This window comes from Grammomys surdaster, unplaced genomic scaffold (genome assembly GCF_004785775.1).
Source record: "Grammomys surdaster isolate TR1022 unplaced genomic scaffold, NIH_TR_1.0 146, whole genome shotgun sequence".
Classification (NCBI taxonomy): Eukaryota; Metazoa; Chordata; class Mammalia; order Rodentia; family Muridae; genus Grammomys; species Grammomys surdaster.
Window position 1 is genome coordinate 1,489,690 of NW_021604604.1, and position 19,585 is coordinate 1,509,274.

The 19,585-nt window shown below is 39.1% G+C and overlaps 1 protein-coding gene across 1 annotated transcript in view; it reads right to left on the minus strand.

Moving 5' to 3' along the window:
• The window catches only part of Gpr158 (G protein-coupled receptor 158), a 353,010-nt gene that overhangs the window by 317,533 nt on the left and 15,892 nt on the right, over nt 1-19,585 (minus strand). Inside the window, exon 2 of the mRNA XM_028764948.1 lies at nt 1,614-1,719. Coding sequence (XP_028620781.1) covers nt 1,614-1,719 — 106 coding nt within the window. The remainder of the gene's footprint in view (nt 1-1,613; nt 1,720-19,585) is intronic.

Below are 19,585 nucleotides of genomic sequence, written 5' to 3' on the forward strand. Positions count from 1 at the left end.
TATGCAAAGTGCCCACATGTAATTGCTATGGAGCTAATAACCAAGGACGATCACCAATCATCAATTGAAGTTTATATGTTTGAAATTGCCAGAATCATCCAAAAGGAAGTAAAGCCCCCCCCAAAAAAAAATACCCAAAACCATAGGAGGAACAAATATAGAAAGAGGATTTTACCTTTTGTGAATTAAGAAAGCAAAAAAAGTTCACACACCTTGTGCAGTCCCAGTCAGGTGGGGGGGGTAAGGTAAAACGTTGAGCTCCAGAGGGTTGGCTACATGAAGGTGTATAGGTGTGGAAGAGATTTGGGAGCATGTGTGAACCAAAGAGGAACCAAAGAGGCAAAGTGGTGTCACAGGAACATGATGGAGGTGCCATAGATAGAGGGACATTGGAAATTACAGAGGTATTGGGATACTCAGGGAGGAAGATTTAAGGGATACTGTGAAAAAAAGCATGTGAGTGGATAAAGGTATATGTGTCAGATAAGGGAGTGGGAGACTTTGGAAGATTATTAGGAGTGTGGTGATCTTGGGAGTATCTGAGTGATGTATAATAGCATAGTATTGTTGGGTGTGCACATGGTGCACATCCAAGGAGAATATATCCATATATGTACACGAATATACCTGTGCACCAGCAATTACAATGACACAAAGAAGTACTTAATGGCAAACATCCTGCAGGCTTAAATGCCCTAGCTTTGAAACCATATATGTGCACTGTTCACAACTGTCATTCACAACTGGAAAAAGTTCAAATTGAAGGTGTTGGTTGTGACTATGTAGAAACACCCTCCTACTGAAAACAAACCAAGCCAACGTTCCTTACAAATTTATGGAGTCAACGTTGGGACATCCCAAGTGTTTAAGATCAGAAAACTGGAACTGTGTTCCTTTTCGCAGCATCTTTGGATCTTAGAGACAGATTAGTGAGAACATATTTAGTGCTGTCATCATATTTCTTCTCTGAAACTGCTTAAGGCAAGTGTCAAGGGTCATTGCTATTGTTGTTTTCTGGACAAAAAAAAAAAAATGGCCTTTACAGAAGACTGATCTCTGTTTCTTACCAACCAGAATCCCACCCAACCAAGCAAGGATGGAGGTGGAAAGAGGAAAGCACACACAACTGTATCCAGTCCCTCTCCAGGCCCCTGCATATAATTTTCTCCTTGTTTTCCAAATTGCCCTGCCATACCTGCTCTAGAGCCTTTTAGCAGATGGCAATGTGTCTGAATGGATCCCACAAATGTGACAATAAGCATCACCGCACATTAAAAGATGCTTAATCTGTTTGTTCCCGCTGGGACTGTTCTCTCATTCCATGACTGTTTTACATTTCGAGCTCATTTTGGAGAATAAAATCAGCCTTTAATTAAAGTCACATTTCAGCCATAACCTTACTTGTAGCTTCATCTTAAGAGTCCCTGAAACAGTTCCTTGGCAAAAAATTGTGTTTCCCCACCTCCACCTCCCTTCAGTTCATTTGACAGAACTGAGATCTGTACAGATTTTTCTCAGAACGCACATGGTCATTCGCCCATGCAAATAAAGCATGTGAGAGGCATCCAAGCCTTCGCTTCTGATTTCATTGGATCTTATCCTTGTATTCTTACCTCTGAGTTATTAAGGTGACATTTGTGAGTTCCTGAAAACCAGCCATCACTCGAACATTGGTCAATGTCCACTTTCTGAAGGTTTATATCAACTTTCATCACACCCCTAAAATGAAAAAGATAAACAGAAAAGAAATGAGCTGAGCCTTGGCAATTTCTAACCTTGTTCTGCCCTAGGAATCAGACAAATGTAAAGAGTGCTTAAATTATTCACACACCCATGCAGATTGAACTCAGGGTTGCTCAGTAAAGAAACACAGGAGGACAAACACAGCCAGTACTTATTTTGTTCGACTTGCAGAGGTAAGGACTTTGTATCTTCACTATCTTTGGCCCCTTCATGTTGCACCTGGCATACAACAGGTGCTCAGTAAACAGCTGAAGGTTGACTAAACCAGGACAATATTGTTGTGGACCTAGCAAAAAACTTGACTCTGAAATAACACCCTCCAAAAATATCTTCTCTAAGTGAATCATAGCCAAGCTTCAATCTCCTTTCTTTCTACTGCTAATTCTCATTCTGTGTTGGGAGGGCAGAGAGGTTGGGGCAACTGGGGGCAGTGGGTAACAGAAGAAAATCTTCTCTTTCCTCTGTTATCCTATAAGTGGCATAAATACATAAAGAATAGATATGTGGATATTTACAGTGTGATGTAAAATATATAATATAGGAGTTAGTATTAGTAGCTACGATTAGGAGAAAAGAACCAGTGCTTCCTTTGACCAGCTAACACAGTAAATTCAAGAGCAGTTGGCAAACTGCTGCCAGTAAAACCAATGTTGTTTATGAATGCATTATTCATGGCATTGTGGGGAGATACAAACATATCCATCTGTGTTTCTGACATACTATACATGACAGATAATAAATGATAGTTATAATAAATTCTACTGAATATGCTGGTTAGTTTCTTGTTTTTTGTTTTTCTCTTTGTTTTGGCAACTTGATGCAAGCCTAGGTCACCTGTGAAGAAGGATCTGCGAAAACTCGTCCATTATATAGACTCAGACTTAGTGTGCAGCAAGCCTGTGGGGCCGTTTCTTGATTAAAGATTTGATGGGAGAGGGCCCAGCCCAGTGTGGATGGTACCACCCCTGGGAGGGTGATCCTGGGTTGTCCAAGAAAGCAGTGTGAATAAACCTTGTGAGCAAGCCAATAAGTAGTATTCCTCCATGCTCTCTGCCCCAGTGCCTACCTGCAGTTCTTGTCTTGACTTTCCTCAGTGGTGGACTATGATCTGGGCATCTGAGCAAAATTAACTCTTTCCTCCCCAAACTTATTTTGGTCATGGTGTTTATCACAATAGAAGACAAACAAAAAAAAACAGGACAGGAAACATTACAAAGGAAGAAATATTATGGTGGAGGGAAACAGGTTAAAGGGATGAGAGGAAGCTAGGATAAAATTTATGACTGGAGTAAGTATAGCCCTTCATACCTTTCATCACCAGCATCATGAAGTTTCCCTCTGGAATATTATTAGCTACTGCACTTTAGTATTCTCCATAGAATGCCTCATTATAAAGCATAAATTAACCGAAATATCCATTTTTATGTGTGTCACAACTGTTAGAAGTAATGAGTTCTGATTTTCTTCAGCTATTTGCAACACCAACTGGAGCTTAGTGCCAAGACCGGGACAAATGTCCCAACTCGCTCAGCACCGTGCTCACCAGTGCTATGAGTCTGCTCCTTTTCCTTGAAGAAAATTGGCTTCAAAAATAAGTAGCTTACTGATTAAGAACGTTCTCCCTTAATTTCAAGTTCATATACAGACACCAAAAAGTCGCCACAGACTTTCAATCCAGCCACAAAGCACTTTGGGTTTGCGCAAAACCACCAGTGGTAAATGAGCCGTGTGGCCACCAGATGGGAAGTCAGCGCTGAGTCATCTTCATTAGGGCTCCGTGGTGCCTGGAGAGCCACTGAGCCCTGGGGAAGGTGCTGCAGACTTCCAGAGAGGGAGGTGGAGTTTGGGGTGGGGGGACCTTGGTGAGAGGGAAAAAAGCTCTCTTACTGAGGAACAGCAGACAGTTGGAAGGTATGCACAGACTCAAATGCAGATGGTCCCTCATTCAGAAGCCAGTTCACAGCCCCAGCCTGCCCTGCACTCTGAGTCCCTAGAGCATGGTCTCAGGGGCGGAAGTGTTATTCTTCCACATCTGGGAAGCTCCACGGGCCGCCAGGAAAAGTCTAGTGGTGACCTCCAGAGACTGGAAAACAGCAACCACTACTCCCCTAAGCCCCTCGGTGCTCTGCAGACCAGTGTGTTCCCTTACTCATTATCTTAAAAAAAAAAAATCCTTCAGTCCTTGATAGTTCTAATATTTTGTCACCGTGAATATACTTCTGTATTTTGCCATTTTTATCCTATAGCCACTATTACTTACTGGTTTCAGATCTTCATATCCAACCCACGTAAGAGCTTTTATTTTAAGGATTTATTTATGTATTTTGTGTGTGTGAGTACACTGTCACTGTCTACAGACACACCAGAAAAGGGCACTGGAACCCGATACAGATGGTTGTAAGCCACCATGAGGTTGCTTGGAATTGAACTCCGAACCTCTGAAAGATCACCCAGTGCTCTTAACCACTGAGCTGTCTCTCCAGCTCCCATGTAACAGCTTTTTAATAATAGCTGGTTGGTTCTATCTGGCATTGTTCCAGGTGGAGGTCCCAAGTGTGAGGTTTATAAAGATCAGAGCTCTCCTTCTGATGTAAACACTAAGTCGCTGATACACATTCATAACAGTTCAACCTTTGTCCTGACAGATTCATATTCCAACGTTTGATGGATTCACACCACAGACATGAGGAGTATTAACCAGAGGCCATTTCTGTCCCCAAGTGGCTATAATAATAACTTAGTGTTTGAATTTGTTTTCCTGTTGCTGTGATAAACAGCATGACCAGAAAGCAAGCTGGGGGAAGGAAGGGTTTATCCCATCTTCTACCATAGAGTCTGTCATGGAGGGAAGTCAAGGCAGGAACCTGGATGCACACACTGAAGCAGAGACAATAGAGAAGCACTATTTACTGGTTTGGTATCTATGGTTTGGTATCTTGCTCAGTGTGCTTTCTTATATAACCCAGAACCAGCTTCCCTGGAATGGAACATTATGAAATAAACTGGACCAACCCACATCAATCATCAATCAAGAAAGTGCCCTACACACTTGCCTACAGGCCAGTCTGATAGAGGCAATGCCTCGATTGAGTTTCCCTCTTTCCATGTAACTCTAGTGTGTGTCAAGCTTACCAAAAGTAGCCATCACACTCAGCTCTACCCAGTAGGATTGCAGACGACCTCAACATACAGACTAAGTAATATTGTACTGCCTCTTGGCTAGCTTCCAAAAATGCACAAAGCCTGGTGAATGGATACATGTTATGGCATAAAGAAACCATTGTGATTAAATTGTGTTTCTTTCAGAATTTTTCAAAAGCAGTTGATAACTAAACTCACTGTTAAGGTCTACAAGAACCTCAAAGAGTACCACACAAACAAGTGCATAATTATCATGCAGTAAAGGTTATATAACCCTTAAACTATGTAAATATGATCCTGAACCTTCCCTGTCCAACACCAACATTTTCCTTTTCATGGAGTATAAAACACAGACTACCTTAGCACACACCTCACAGCTGTAGATGAGAGAGCATCTAGAGATGAGAGAACAGAAAACCTGGAGATCAAAGAAAGCTCCTAAGATTTACTGTGTTTCTTAGACCTGTAACCTTGGACTATAATTCTCTGCACCATTGCTGGCAGGCAGAAATAGTAATAGGCCATGGAGTTGGTATTAATGAAAAAACTGAAAAGCTGTGCTCACACTATAAAAGGAGAAAAGTAAATACCAACCCAGCTGCAAACCCTGTGATCTACAATGGGGATCTACAAAGGGGATCTACCACCTGCATGTTGGTGTAATCAAGACAAATTGTGGGGTTAACTAAATACTATCTGACTGGGTTTAAGGCCCACTCCATCAAATGAAACCCCCATTTCTAACACTGCTCAGGTGGTCAAGAACCTGAGATTAGATATGCCATGGACCTAAGGGAAAGCCAAATACAATTTTCTGCTAGAACAATGTAGCAAAATAACACCATTGTACTATCCCTACAGATCAGTGTCTTGCTCGGCCATCGTCAGAGAAGCTAATACCTGCAGTAAATGAGATCCACAACTAGACAACAGGCAGAGGGTGAGAGACCTTGGAACACTCACTCCTAAAGGAAACATATCCATTGAGGATGTCCCTCAGGGCTCAGGGGACTCTGTGGAAGAGGAAGAAGAAATATTTCAAGATCTTGTTGGGGACAGAAGACAACAAGGAAACAATGCCTTCCAGACACGATAGGACTGACCACATATGAACTCACAGAGACAAGGACCACATCCCCAGGACTTGCACAGGTCCAAGTCAGATAGGGTCCTAGCCCTGAGAAGGGGTATAGGCAAGATCTCCCATCCCTAACCAAGAAGTTGTCTCCAATCAACAATCACTTGCAAAGGAAAGAAAAGTTTTCTCCAATGAAGTCTTACTGGGTGTACATTTAAGGATGGTCTCATGCCCAGCAATATTCAGAACACAAAATGAACTTACTGGTATTTGGGGAGAGTGTTTTGGGGAGTTTTTTGTTTTGGCTTGGTTTTTGGTTTTTGTTGTTGTTATTGTTGTTGTTTGCCTCACAATGCGTTGTCTGAACTCTTTTTTTAACCTTACTAGTCTTTTTCTTATATATTTTGGCTTCTGATTTTGGAGTTTTATGGGTTTTCTCTTTGACTGTGTGTGTGTGTGTGTACGCACATGTGAGTGTGTTTCTCATGCTTTTTCTTTTTTTCTGTTTTGTTCTACTCTGCTTTGTTTGTTTTTGTTTGTTTGCCTTTTTGTTTTCTTAAGAAAAATAAAGAGAAAACAGACATGGAATTGCATGGGTGGGGAGGTAGGGAAGATCTGGGAGATAACGGAGGGAAACCATGATCAGAATATATTGTATGAAAAAAAAACAATTTTTAATAACAAAAAAGTACTGTTATGAATTACATAGAGTGTGCTGAAATAAAGAGTTGCTAAAAGCAGGGGCTGGAAGATAAGTTGCACTCAGCCATCCCCTGCCACCAGTAGTTAGCCAGAACAGACTCTGCTGCTGTGGACGAGAGCCACAGCAAACATGTGCCACTAGCTTTGGACTCAGAAAAGGCCTTGATGACAGTTAAAGTCGAGTCTGTTGGTGACTCCTGAAAGACAAGGAGCCAGGCAGTGGAGGCTCACACCTTTAATCCCAGCACTTGGAAAGCAGAAGTAGATGGATCTCTGAGTTCAGCCTATTCTGTAGAGTGGACACCAGGACAGTCAAGGTGACACAGAAAAACCCTGTCTGGGGGTGGGGGAGAGAGAGAGAGAGAGAGAGAGAGAGAGAGAGAGAGAGAGAGAGAGAGAGAATGAAGAAAGTACTATTTGAAGTAGAACAAAAGTGACCTTTGTCATTAAAATAGTTAGAAACTTTGACAGCACCAACCTAGTGACGACCTGTGAAAATATGACCTTATGGATCTGCTGATGTATACTCTAGTCAAATGCACAGGAAGACCTGTCCAATTCCTTCTGGTAGACAAGGAGGTAGCTTTCCCCTTTTTTTTTTAATTGTGTGTTAAAACATACATTTCATAAAATTTCTCAACTTAACAACTTTTAAATATCCAGTTTGGTTAAATATTTACACACTGTCGTACAACCAACCTGCTGAGCCCTTCCCTTTGCAGAGTTTAAGCTACACTCACTGAGATTTGACATGCCCCTCCCACCCAGCTCCAAAGGCAAGACCACTGCTCTAACTTCTGTCTCTTTCTTCTTGCATTTCAAATGGCATTTGTCTTTTTATTGATGGCCCATGCCACTTAGTGTAATGCCCCAATTCACCCATGTATCAGAAGTTCCTTTGTTTAAAGTTCAGAGATATTCCTCATTTTATTTATTCATCTACAAGCAGGCATTAGGCATGTGAGCAGCCTCATGGGTTTGGTTTTTTTTTTAGCAACATTTAAATGAAATATTAAAAGCCCAATCTGCATAATTTGAATATGAAACTGTTTCCTATCCTTCATGTCTCCTAGCTGCATGGTCAGTACACCCAGTTTTATGGGATGCTGAAGGTCAAACCCAGGACTCTGTGCATAATTGGCAAGTTTGCTACCCACTGAGTTATATAGTCCTACCTCCAAGGCCTGGAATTTCTAAAACAGAACAAAATCACTTGTGTCAAAGTATACTGAGTAAGGTTTCTTTCTAGCACAATGCAACCTAGTAAGATTCACACACACACTCAAAAATAAATCCCACAGGAGCCTTCAGCAAGAAAACTTCTCTTTGTCACAAACAGAGATTATCCCATAGAACCATAGCGGATTACAATGCAAAGAACAAGAAAATGTGAGAACCCCAGTCCCAGCTGATACATCTACAACACAATGCCAGCAACTAAGGCTCAGGGGTCACTGAGGGAGGAGTGGCAAGATTGTAGGAGCCAGAGGGACAGGAAGTTTGCTGTGAGATTCTATCTTCTGGAAATGTCATTGAGACTATACCTGTGAAGTCTCATCAGCATGGTGGCTGAAACAAAAGCAGACCAATGGCACCAATGGACATGCTAATAGGGAAGCGGAAATCTCAACTACTAGCAACAAGGGAATTCTGAAAGCAGGGGAACTGGTCTTTCCCAGGGAAGAGACCCCATTGGCTAACCAACACCAAATGGTCAATCCTTAGATTATATACATATAGGTAACTCTATACAGACTGTGCAGGTTATATTTATGTATTTAAGAATGAATGTTTTATATATATGTATATACATATGTGTGAGTGTGGTGTGTGTGGGGGGTGTGTGTGTAACAACAATTTTAAAAGAGACCATGAATTTGAGAAAAATGATATCCATTGGAGGCTTGAGGGGAGAAAAACAAAAAAGAAAATGATTTCATTTTAATCTAAAATAATAATAGAAATAACTTAGAAAAGTAAAAACCTTATTATCAGTTTTTAAAAGAATACGTACAGCTGTCAGTTATTGACATAAACAGGAGCATCAGCATCTTGATTGACAGGAAGAGACGTAATATTTTAAAGTATACCTCCCAGCCCTTTAAGGTCAACAAGCAGGCTGAGACAGCTACACAGAGTCTCACTTCCTTGGAGAAGGAAGGATAATTCAGAGGACAGAAACAAGTATCCTAAGAGGGAATAACTGGGTCCTAAGGAATGAGCTGGCCACATGTGCTCAAGTGGATCTCAGAATTGCCAGAGATGTGGGGCTGCTGTTCATGTCTTGTTCCATGTGGCTTCTGAACTGGAAGGCAGTCATACTTACCCTAGCCTTTTTCCTCAGTTGTTTGTTGGTTGGCATGTGGAACTACAGGCACGTAACCTAAACTTTACCTGGACCTAAGAGCCTAGGGTGGAGAGATGTCCTCCTGAGAAGGAATGAGTATATTTTCATTAAGAAAGCTACCTAGCAGTCAAAAGTGGCAGTGCAGGCTCATAATCCCAATAGTGCAGGCTGAGGCAAGGGGATCCAGACTACCCTGGGCTATGCAGTAGAGCTCTGTGTAAAACTCATCTAGTAAATAAAAGGCTGAAGCTAAATAATGGTAATACTGGTTTGTAACAAGAAAGCCCATACTCCTAAATACAAGATAAAATGAGTGAGGTGCAAAGACAACTTTCTTACAGAAGAATTTCAGTGCAAATATACAAGGGATGTGGAAAATAGGAAATAAGTCGTCATTAGAACATTCCAGTGGAGTGAGAGAGCAGCTGAGTGGTATAGCTTTATTGCTTAGAATGCACACCTGGATTTGACGTCCAGTCCAGAAGAGGAAAGAAACAACAACATAGTAATAATAATTGCAACTAAGACCTGCTGAAGGTATCTAAGAAAAAACAGGATATTTGTATAACCTCCAAAATATATTGACTAAGATATTCATTACTATAGTGGATTTAATATAATATCTAGAACTCTTTGGTATAGATTTTCTTCCTGGAAGAGGCAAGTGCTTCATCTCTCTTTAAATGTATTTCTAGTGTAATGTGTCACTAGACAAGGAAACACTGAGACACTAAAGACAGAGAAATGTGGTAAAGGAATGTGTTATGATGTTTTTACCGTCTATGGCTGCTGTATTAAGTACCTAGGCAATGCTGCTGTATTAAGTACCTAGGCAATTTAAAAAAAACTGATGTTCTCATAATTCTATAAAGTACAGTTGCAATGTAAAGGTGTTTGCATGGTTGGTTTCTTCTCTAGCCTCCCTCCTTGGCTAGTAAGTGACCATCATGAGGCTTTCCAAAGACTTCCCTCTGTGCTTCTTATAAGGACACTAAATATATTGAATTAGCCTACTCTAATTACCTCATTTTGACTTAATTACCTCTGTCAAGAGACTGCATGACAATTCACATTGACGTTCACATTCCTAAGATGCTGGAGGTTAGAACATCAACACACATATTTGGGCAAAACACAACGCAGTCCATGACATATGACACATAAACCAGCCCTCAACACATAAAATCTAAGGAAGTCTGAATGAAGTCTATACTTTAGCCACTCGCTCCTTACACTGCTCATTTTCTGGTGGTTCCATAAAATGTGTTATTTTCAGAAGCAGAATGAAGTAAATGGAGACATTTTTGTAATATCTTGCTTAATCTTCTGATCTTTAAAATCACCTTTAATTACTTTCTAGTTAATTATAAAAATTTATTTATTGAAAAGGCAAGAGAATTAAAAAGAAATTATTTAAAATATTAAAAACCAAAAAAATACATGAAGCAGAAAGATACAAAGAAATATGTAAAAACATAGTTTGATTAATTATATTCTTAACAGCCTTAAAAATGTGGAGAAAAGAGATAAACTGATAGAAAATATGAAATATCAAATTTCTGCCAAGAGAATAGAAAACTTGACTACAACAATTAAGTCCAAATATTCTATTTTACTTTATTTTATTTTTTAAAAATGTAACACTTATTTAATTCATGGTTTTCATGCATGGTCCACACTAGAGTAAAACATAAACTTAAAGCATGTGGAAAAGAACATTGTCTCCATCATTTAGACAGGAGTCAGAAAAACAGGAAGGGACCAGGGAGCTGGCATAACAGTGTGTAAGTCACGGAACAATATCAATGTCTGTGCATCAGAATAAGAAAATCACTGCCTGTTATATCCAATGTATAAACCCCATGTCGTATTTTTGTACAGGGTAATTATTGCAAATTTATAGTTGTAAGTTTAAATAGATGAATAAATATTTACATATTCAAGTTCAACATTGAGTAGAAGTTTAAAATATAATTATATTATGTGTATCACTAGAATCAAATATTAATTAAAAACAAAAGAAAAATTATCCAAGCTATTATTGTCTGTCACGGAGGCCTCTCCCATTCTGTTTCGTTGCCCCGCTTGATCAAACTGTTTAAATGAATAAAGAACTACTGGAATCTCTCAAACATTCTGCCATTTGGAAGGAAAGAAATTATTCTCATGTCTTTAGTCTAGTAATTACATTCTCTATTTTTTAATATGAGGGCTGAGACATTAATCTTAAAATTAAAATAATGAAATAGAACCCACTAAAATTATGATGTCTAAATTATCTCTATATTTAGGTGACTAAATTTTGTTTTCCAAGTGAATAAGAATTGTATGTAGAAGATTCAATGTCCAACCTAAGTTCTTATTATAATTTGTTTTTTCTTGGATTATTGTTACATATATACATATGAAGGTATAGATAGAACCTATTGAGTTCATTTAGAGTTTCTCATATGTCCTTGTGTTTAGGGCTGACTGCTGCTTAGGATAGATTACCTATCATTCCAGGCTTGATCTATATAATGGTGGAGGCAGTGTTTTGTGAGCAATTACTTCTTTGGATGAAATGGTCTAGGTGAGGAATGTGTCCAAGGATAAATTTAGGTAAAATTTAACATTACTGAAACATGAAACTAAACTCTCCTATAGTTACATGGTAGAAAAAAAGACATTTCCCCTCCATTTCAAACAAATTCTGTGATTTTCTTGTCATTTGCAACCAACTTAGGAAGTGTTTTATTTATATGCTATTTTGTTTACTGATTGTTCTAATTAAGTGAGATAAATCTTATTATGTTGCTTAATTTTTATCAACATAGTTCACTTTACATTTATTTTTTTAATTAATTAATCAGTTCGGGTAGGTTTAAGCCTCAAACTTATGGCCTCCTTCCTCAGCCTTCAAAATGCTTGGATTGCCAGCCTGTACCACCATGCCCAGGGTCAGGTTCCACTTTGCATTCATTTCTCTACTGCTATCCACGCAGTAAACAGAGGGCTGTCTTCTAAGGGTTTGCCTATAAGAGGAAGAAAGAATCGTGTGTAGACCTAGGAGTAGGTAATGTAGTAAGCCAGAAGGTAGAATGAAGACCACTGGGAAAAAATATTTCACAGAATGTACACAGAATTTACCTATGAAAGAGTTACCTAGAGGAAATACATATTCCCCAAGCAATACAAAGGGACTGGAGGTGAAAATGAGTTTGGATCCTACCTAAGGACTGTAGCTTATGGAGGCTACTCTATGTTGACTTGTTCTTGCAGTAATCTACACAACTGCAAAGTGCCACTGTCTTTTAGGTTTTGCTTCTAACTCTCTCTCTGTCTCTGTCTCTGTCTCTGTCTCTCTCTCTCTCTCTCTCTCTCCCTCTCTCTCTCTCTCCCTCTCTCTCTCTCTCCCTCTCTCTCTCTCTCCCTCTCACACACACACACACACAAATACATACACACACGCAGACAGACAGACAGACAGACAGACAGACAGACACAGAGAGATGGGTGGAGAGAGGAAGAGAAAGATTCATGCAGAATAAACAAGCCTATTCTGAGACACTGTTGTTGCTGATGAGGTGGAAGGTCAACAAGCACCCGGTGTCCCTGCAGAAACGCACAGGGTACATGGGAATCTATTTTGCTAGCTCTTTCACAGAAGCATCCTTGATGAGGTCGTTTCTTCTTCTTCGGTTGCGACTGCCCTCTGGAGGCTCCCCACCTTTCTTCCCCTTACAATTATAACATAGTAATTAAGAGTCAGAATTTTTCATTTTCAAAAATTTTCTGTTTCTAGTAAAAGCTAATGTGAAAGCATTTTTTAATGTAACTTCAGAATCACCAGAAGTGCACAATTGAAAGCTAAGTCATTATTAACTTAGCTTACAGGAAAATGAAAAATCAATTAAAGCAATAATGGTTACTAGGCCTGGCCAAAAACAAACAAACAAAAACAGGCCTGTGGGTAATGAACAAAGCAAATATGGTTTGTAAACAGTGTTCTGTTGAACTGGATACACCAGATACTAAGGATTATATTTCAATTTTCTGGCCAGTTGTGGTAGTGCACAGCTGTGATCCCAGTACTTGCGAGCTAACACAGAACTACCGCCACAAAGCCAAGGCCAGCTTGGACTACATTGACAAAATCAAGGCAAGCCTGGCCTACATAGCAAATTACAGGCAAGCCAAAGCTACATGGGAAAGCCCTGTCACACATGCAAAATTTAATTAATCCTCATAGAGTTCTTTCCAGTTTTCAAAGGACTTATTATCTGATTACATATTTAATACACTGGCAGTGCATGCTTGTCTTAGTCACAGCTTGAAGGGGACAAGTAAGATAACGTCAAAAGTAGCTGACTGAGAGACCGAGGGGTTGACTCAGTTGTCAAAGTACTTGCCATGCAAGTGTGAGAATCTGACTTGGTGTAAAAGGCCGGATGTGGTAATAAATAACTTTAATCCTTCCCACAAGGAAGTAAAGATGAGACAGTGCCTGGTGCTCACTGGCCAAGAGCCCTAGAGTTCACTGAGAGACCCTGCCTCAAAATCAATAAGGCACAAGTGATAGAGGAGGACATCCAACATAGATCTCTGGCCTCCACATGCATACACACACATGCACACGTACACACCGTGTACACACAAAGTAGCTAGTGATCAGAAAATAGAACCAGGAAAGTAAGTTCTTCTTCAACAATCTGAGCCTGTCAAAGTCATGCAGATGAAAATACAAGTCCCTCTCAAATCCAAAACCTGCATCTTCTGCCAACCACACCGTAGAATCTTCATACAGAATTATATAAAGTCAAGCTAATAGGATTACAACCTCTGTGTTGCAACTCATCATTAAAAGAAAAATGCCCCAAAGGTAATAGTAGAACAACAATAAGGTTAAAAAAATAAAAATAACCTATCTAGAAGTCTAGATGTACTGATCCAATATTTATATAGCAAAAGAGATGTGTTAGGAGAAGACTGGATGTTGCTGGGTATGCCCAAAATGCAAAATACTGACTTCTCCATTTTGGCCATGTCTAGGGTTATATTCCATAGTAAGCAATACTGAGGGATAATGAGATGTCTCACGTCAAAGAGAAAGTTTTCTTCTGCTTATTATAAAAGTTCCTAAGTTCAGAATTCACCTGTACAATGCAACCCACTGCATGAGCAGGTATTCGTCATGGCCCTTTCCCCTTATTCTGAGATCTCTTCAGGATTGAGAAACTCAGACTGACTGACTGATCTTCTTTCTGCTCCAGGAGCTGTCACTATCTTCAGCATTGATTAAACACTAACAAACTAGCTTATCCACGTGCAAGTAAAGTCTAGATAGGATTTGCATAGCACATACAAACTGTCTGTTTATTGCTCTAGTTCCTGCCAAATAAGATGTTTAACCATAAAAATTCAAGTCTGCATTCTTACTACACCTAGGGTTCATGTATACAATATGCGTCTATGAACAATAGTGCTGCTTGATATCTGAAATGTTAGAAATACAAATCTAGTCACATGACATCTAATGTGCATTTTCAAAAAAAGAAGATATCTTAGTACATGCATTCTGCAACAAAAGATACGTGCCAAAATGTATCAGGGATTATCTCGTACCATTAAGGTACAGGTGATCAGAATATTTTTTTCATTTTAGTCATACACTATTTTCTATAATTTCTAAGTAACCACATAGTTTTACAATAAAAAGTGGTTTTGACTTAGACTAGATAATAGTCATTTCATTCTTTCTGTGCTCTGTAGGGTAGAAGATGTATGGTGTTCCAAACTCTTTCTTTTTGCCCATCATTGCGTTATCTTTATCAACCCATAAGATCTTGAATACAGAAGAATCTGCCTGTGGCCCAGAGTGAATCTCTTCCATCTGTTCAACCAAAGCCTATTTGGTGAAGAGAAGGGGAGTGAGCGCATCGACTCAGCACCACAATTAAAAGAATGTTCAACATGCTCCCATAAAACAGAAGAGAATGAAGCAAATAACAGCACAGTGGTAGAAACTTCTTTGTCATTGTGACACTAAGCTTCATCTAAGCTCTCAATAGGACCTGTGTGACCAAATAATGCTAGGGTAATAATGACACTAATACAACTGTGGACCATCTTACAGCTATATACAGTTGCATCCATGATGGCTCAACACAACTACAACGCCAAGGTAAGTATTCATTGTCCTCACATTGTGGTTCAATTTGCATCCAGAAGATCTTAAGTTCCTCCCTGCCACCTCCATTTCTACAATGGTTAACAAATAATAAGTTCAACTCTGCTGCCTCCGTCTCTACAAGAGTTAACACATAATTTTTTAGGCACATCTGCTTATTGAGAAAAACAAATTTAAGAGCTATTTTATAGTCACTTTTTGGAGTTACATAATAATAATAATAATATCTTAATCAAGTAAAGTCAGTGTTTAGTTTAAGTCTGTTTCCCAACAGTGTGACTGCCAATAGTTTCAGTCATGACTTGATACTGTTGTGGTGACACAGTGTGAAAGACTCTGCTTCCTCCTCAACCTCTAGAAGAATTACAGAGCACTCTTTCTCGAAGCAGGAGAATGTTCTCCTCCTCCACATCACTTTGCAGCAGGAATGTATGGAGCAGCCTGCCAGCTCTTTCCATAGCACACTCTCTCCCTGTCTGCCTGGCTTCATGTTCTTGGAAGTCTATTTGACAATCAGGTCAAGGCTTCCTTGAGCAGTTCTGTCCATTTTACACAGAAAAGAAAGATGACTTGTTTAATTTTAATGAGAACCAATAAATATAAAATGAAGTCAGGTCAGGTATCAGCAGACATCAAGCTGGAATCCACAAATATAATCTGCATTTGGGGACTTCTGTGGGTGACACTCTGAAAGCTAAATGTGGTACATCTTTTAAAATTGCTGTGGTTTACTGTCTGATAATAGATGATTGTCTGCTGAAAAATATATTTTGAGTCTGCTGCCTTTACAGAGTGAGCTGACTAATGTTTCTTTCTGTGGTTATTTTCACAGAAATAACTCTGAGCTACAGTTTAACAAAAACACCTACAGTGTTCTTTATAGCATCTCTGGTTATGGCCACTTATTACTCAGTATGGAGCAGTAACTTGCACCTCCCTGTTTAATTCAAGTCATCCTGTGAGAGAGGACACTTTTCTCATTTCATAGATGAGGAAAATAAGGTCCAGAAAAGTTATACAATGTATCCAAAGCTATATTTTTTTGAGTTGTGAGAAGGAAAAAACAAGAAGATATAGTGTGTCAGCAGAAACAAATGCAAACACTGTAGTCTGTCTTAAAATATGCGACATTTGTCCCTCAACTTGAAATTTCATGGTGATTTAGTTAAACTTGCTATTTTTGTGAATATTAGCAATACCTAAAGCATACTTCGCTTTCTCATTTGCTCTCTCTCTCTCTCTCTCTCTCTCTCTCTCTCTCTCTCTCTCTCTCTCTCATTTAGTAATAGTCATATGAGACTTAAAGTCAAATCACATGTACATGGGAACATGTACAGATTTAAAATTCACACACTGCTTCATGTCTAAAGGTCAATTTTACATGGTAACTTTTCACAGCAAGAGATGCAGCTCATCTGAATAAACACATCCATAAGTAATAGCAGAAAGTAAAACCAACAACAATTACTTCCCAGTAAATTTTAAAATGAAACGTTTTGGTTAGATGTCCAAATGTAAACTGAATGTCTATTATTTTGAGCCCTAAATGTTTAGTTGTTATTTGAATGTGCTTAGTATGTGTTAAACATTATGCAAGACATCGTTAAAGACCTCATCACTGAAACTTCATTTAATATTGTTCTCCCTAGCTTATATTGTAAAATGAGTGATTGACATTATTCTTCCTCAAAAGCCATTGAGAAATTTAGGATGCAAAGAAGGGAAAATGGCTTTCCAACAACAGAGCTAGTATGTGAAAGAGCAGAATGTCATACCATGGGAGTAGCATACTGGTCAAAAGGCCAAACTCGAGATCTCTTTCAAGACGATGAACTGAGCAGCTGTATCTCTACGTCCTCTTCCTACATCTAACTGTAATGACAACAATCAAGCGCAAGATGGAGTAGACACAGTGAGAGAAAACAGTAGAGCCCAAGACTGACAGGTTCTCCAGGATTGTGCTAGTGATGTCCCAAGAGTGAAGGCAGTTAAGCCTAGGAAGGCCAGAGCACAGGAGGGAAGATGTAATCCAACTGATCTTACAGAGAAAGTTTATGTTCAAAATCATCAAGCAACAAGAGGGGAGTGGAAATTAGGGTGCAAATAAGAGCATAAATTAAAGGTCATGTGCACTGTGACATGAGGTGGCACATCCTCCCTGTGTCTGTGCACTGATGCTTCTACTTCCAAACTAAAACCAAGAGCTTCCATACAGATGTTGAAAGAAATGGTTTTGAGAAGCTGATGCCTCTACAATGACTCTTACTTCTCCCAGAATAAAGTTCTAAGTGGAGAGAAATTGCCAATTTGCTCTCCAAAATCCCTAGAGTGAATGAACTCTGACACACAAGGGGCAGACACACAGAGGGACGTGGCTACCCATCTGTCACAAGAACTCATGCCATCCAAGTTGATCAGGTTCAGTCATGTATTTATTGACAAGTTAAGTGGTATCTTCCAGGAAAACCAGAAACACAAAGGGAAGGAACAGATCAGAATGAGCAGAACACTAGAAACTGAGAACAGTGATCCTTGGGGGAACAGAATTTATAGACAACTTAATTACCAGCCTCAAGGGGGTTTAAGTGGCTGAACAAACAGTTGTGAAAAAAATGAACAGAAGAAAGTGTTCATGCACACTAAAATGATATGCAAATGAAGATATTGTGACTCAAAAAAATTGAGTCCGACCAATTATAAAGAAAAGGAAATAGAACTGAGAGAATCATTAAGAAATATAGATGCTGGTCAATATTTGGTTATCCTCCATCTTCCACATGCACATACACATATGCACACAAACTAAACAAACAAATGTTCTTTAAAAGTACAGAGATTACACAGTAGTCTGGGCTTCAGTTTGCTGAGGAGTACCCATCTGATCTACGTAGTACTTGCAAATTCTACCTCCCGTTGGAAGAGTATGAGGGCTCTTCCTTCATCTCTTCTCTGTCCTTTGGTTTCTTGATGGGAGTCATTCTGATGGGGGTGAGAGAGACTCTGAATGTGGTTTTAAGTCCTAATGAATGTAGTTTTAGTTCATATTCCTGGGATGACTAGGGATATAGAATGCTTTCTAAAATATATATTGGCCTTTTATATTTGAGGATGGTCTGTTTAGTACATTGTACATTTAGTACCCACTTGTCAAATAGGAATTGGGGTAATATTTAATTCTTACAGTTCTTTATATAGTCTAGATAGTAATCCTTTGCCTGAAAGATAACTATCAAATATTTTCTCCCCTTTAGTAGGCTGCTACTCTGTTGCTACTTTTTCTTATAGTAAGTGTGATAACCCATACTTAGAACAATACCCGTTCTAGCTGCCATTATGTGCCCCCAACTCATGTCTGTGCCTTATCTCTCAATTGATCTGCCGGAGACCCACTGAGCATGAACCCTAGCACCCCTCCTGTCAGCCCCACTTACACTCGGACAAGGTGAAAGACACAATCATGAACTCACCAAACTACAGGCACAAGAGTGCATTTGTGGGGAAGGAACTGCTTACAGAAAGAAGGTGGTAGTTCATAGAACAGACACAGCATGCAACAAAAAACTGCAGTTCTCCTTAAAGAAGTTAGGAGTAAACAACATCTCTGCTATTGAAGAAGTGAACATGTTTACAAATCAAGGAACTGTGATCCATTTTAACAACCCTAAAGCTCAGCATCTCTCAGCAAACACCTTCACCACACTGAGACAAAGCAGCTAAAAGAAGTGCTCCCCAGCATCCGAAAGTAGTTGGTACAGACAATCTGACTAGTTTAAGGAGACTGTCTGAAGCTCTGCCCAAACAATGTAAGTATCCTCAGAGTCACTGTACTTGGCTGACTTGTTAACAACACATTTGTTTGATCTTAGGGATCAGAATTGCTGCATCTTTAGATGTAGAAAGCCAACTTATATATCCCTAAAAGAATAGAAGACCTTTAACTGCCTATATACGTTCTTGTTTATAGTGTTGTATCTAGTTTTTCTGTGATCACTGTACTTGATTTAGTGGATGCTTGTTTTCTACCAGCTTACTATGTTTGAATCAAACTAAAACCTCTTATCTTTATTATTTAGAAATAAAAAATGTTAATTTGGGGTTTTTTCTGGTACTTAAAATTTAGAATTGATCAAGACAGGCATGGTGACTTACACTTATTAACACTTTGAGAAGCTGAACTAGGAAAATTATTAGGTTCAAGACCAGCCTTGGCTACAGACATGCTGTCCAAGAAAAAGAGAAAGAAAAAGAAAAAGAAAACTAACATTCCATCTCCTTATTTACAGTCTTTGTATTTGGTGGCTTTTTGAACTCTTACTACTTTAAAACATAATCAATTATTGTTGATATAGATGATAGCTATTGGTATTTTGGTATTTCAAATTACAGTTTGATAGAAATTTTGTTT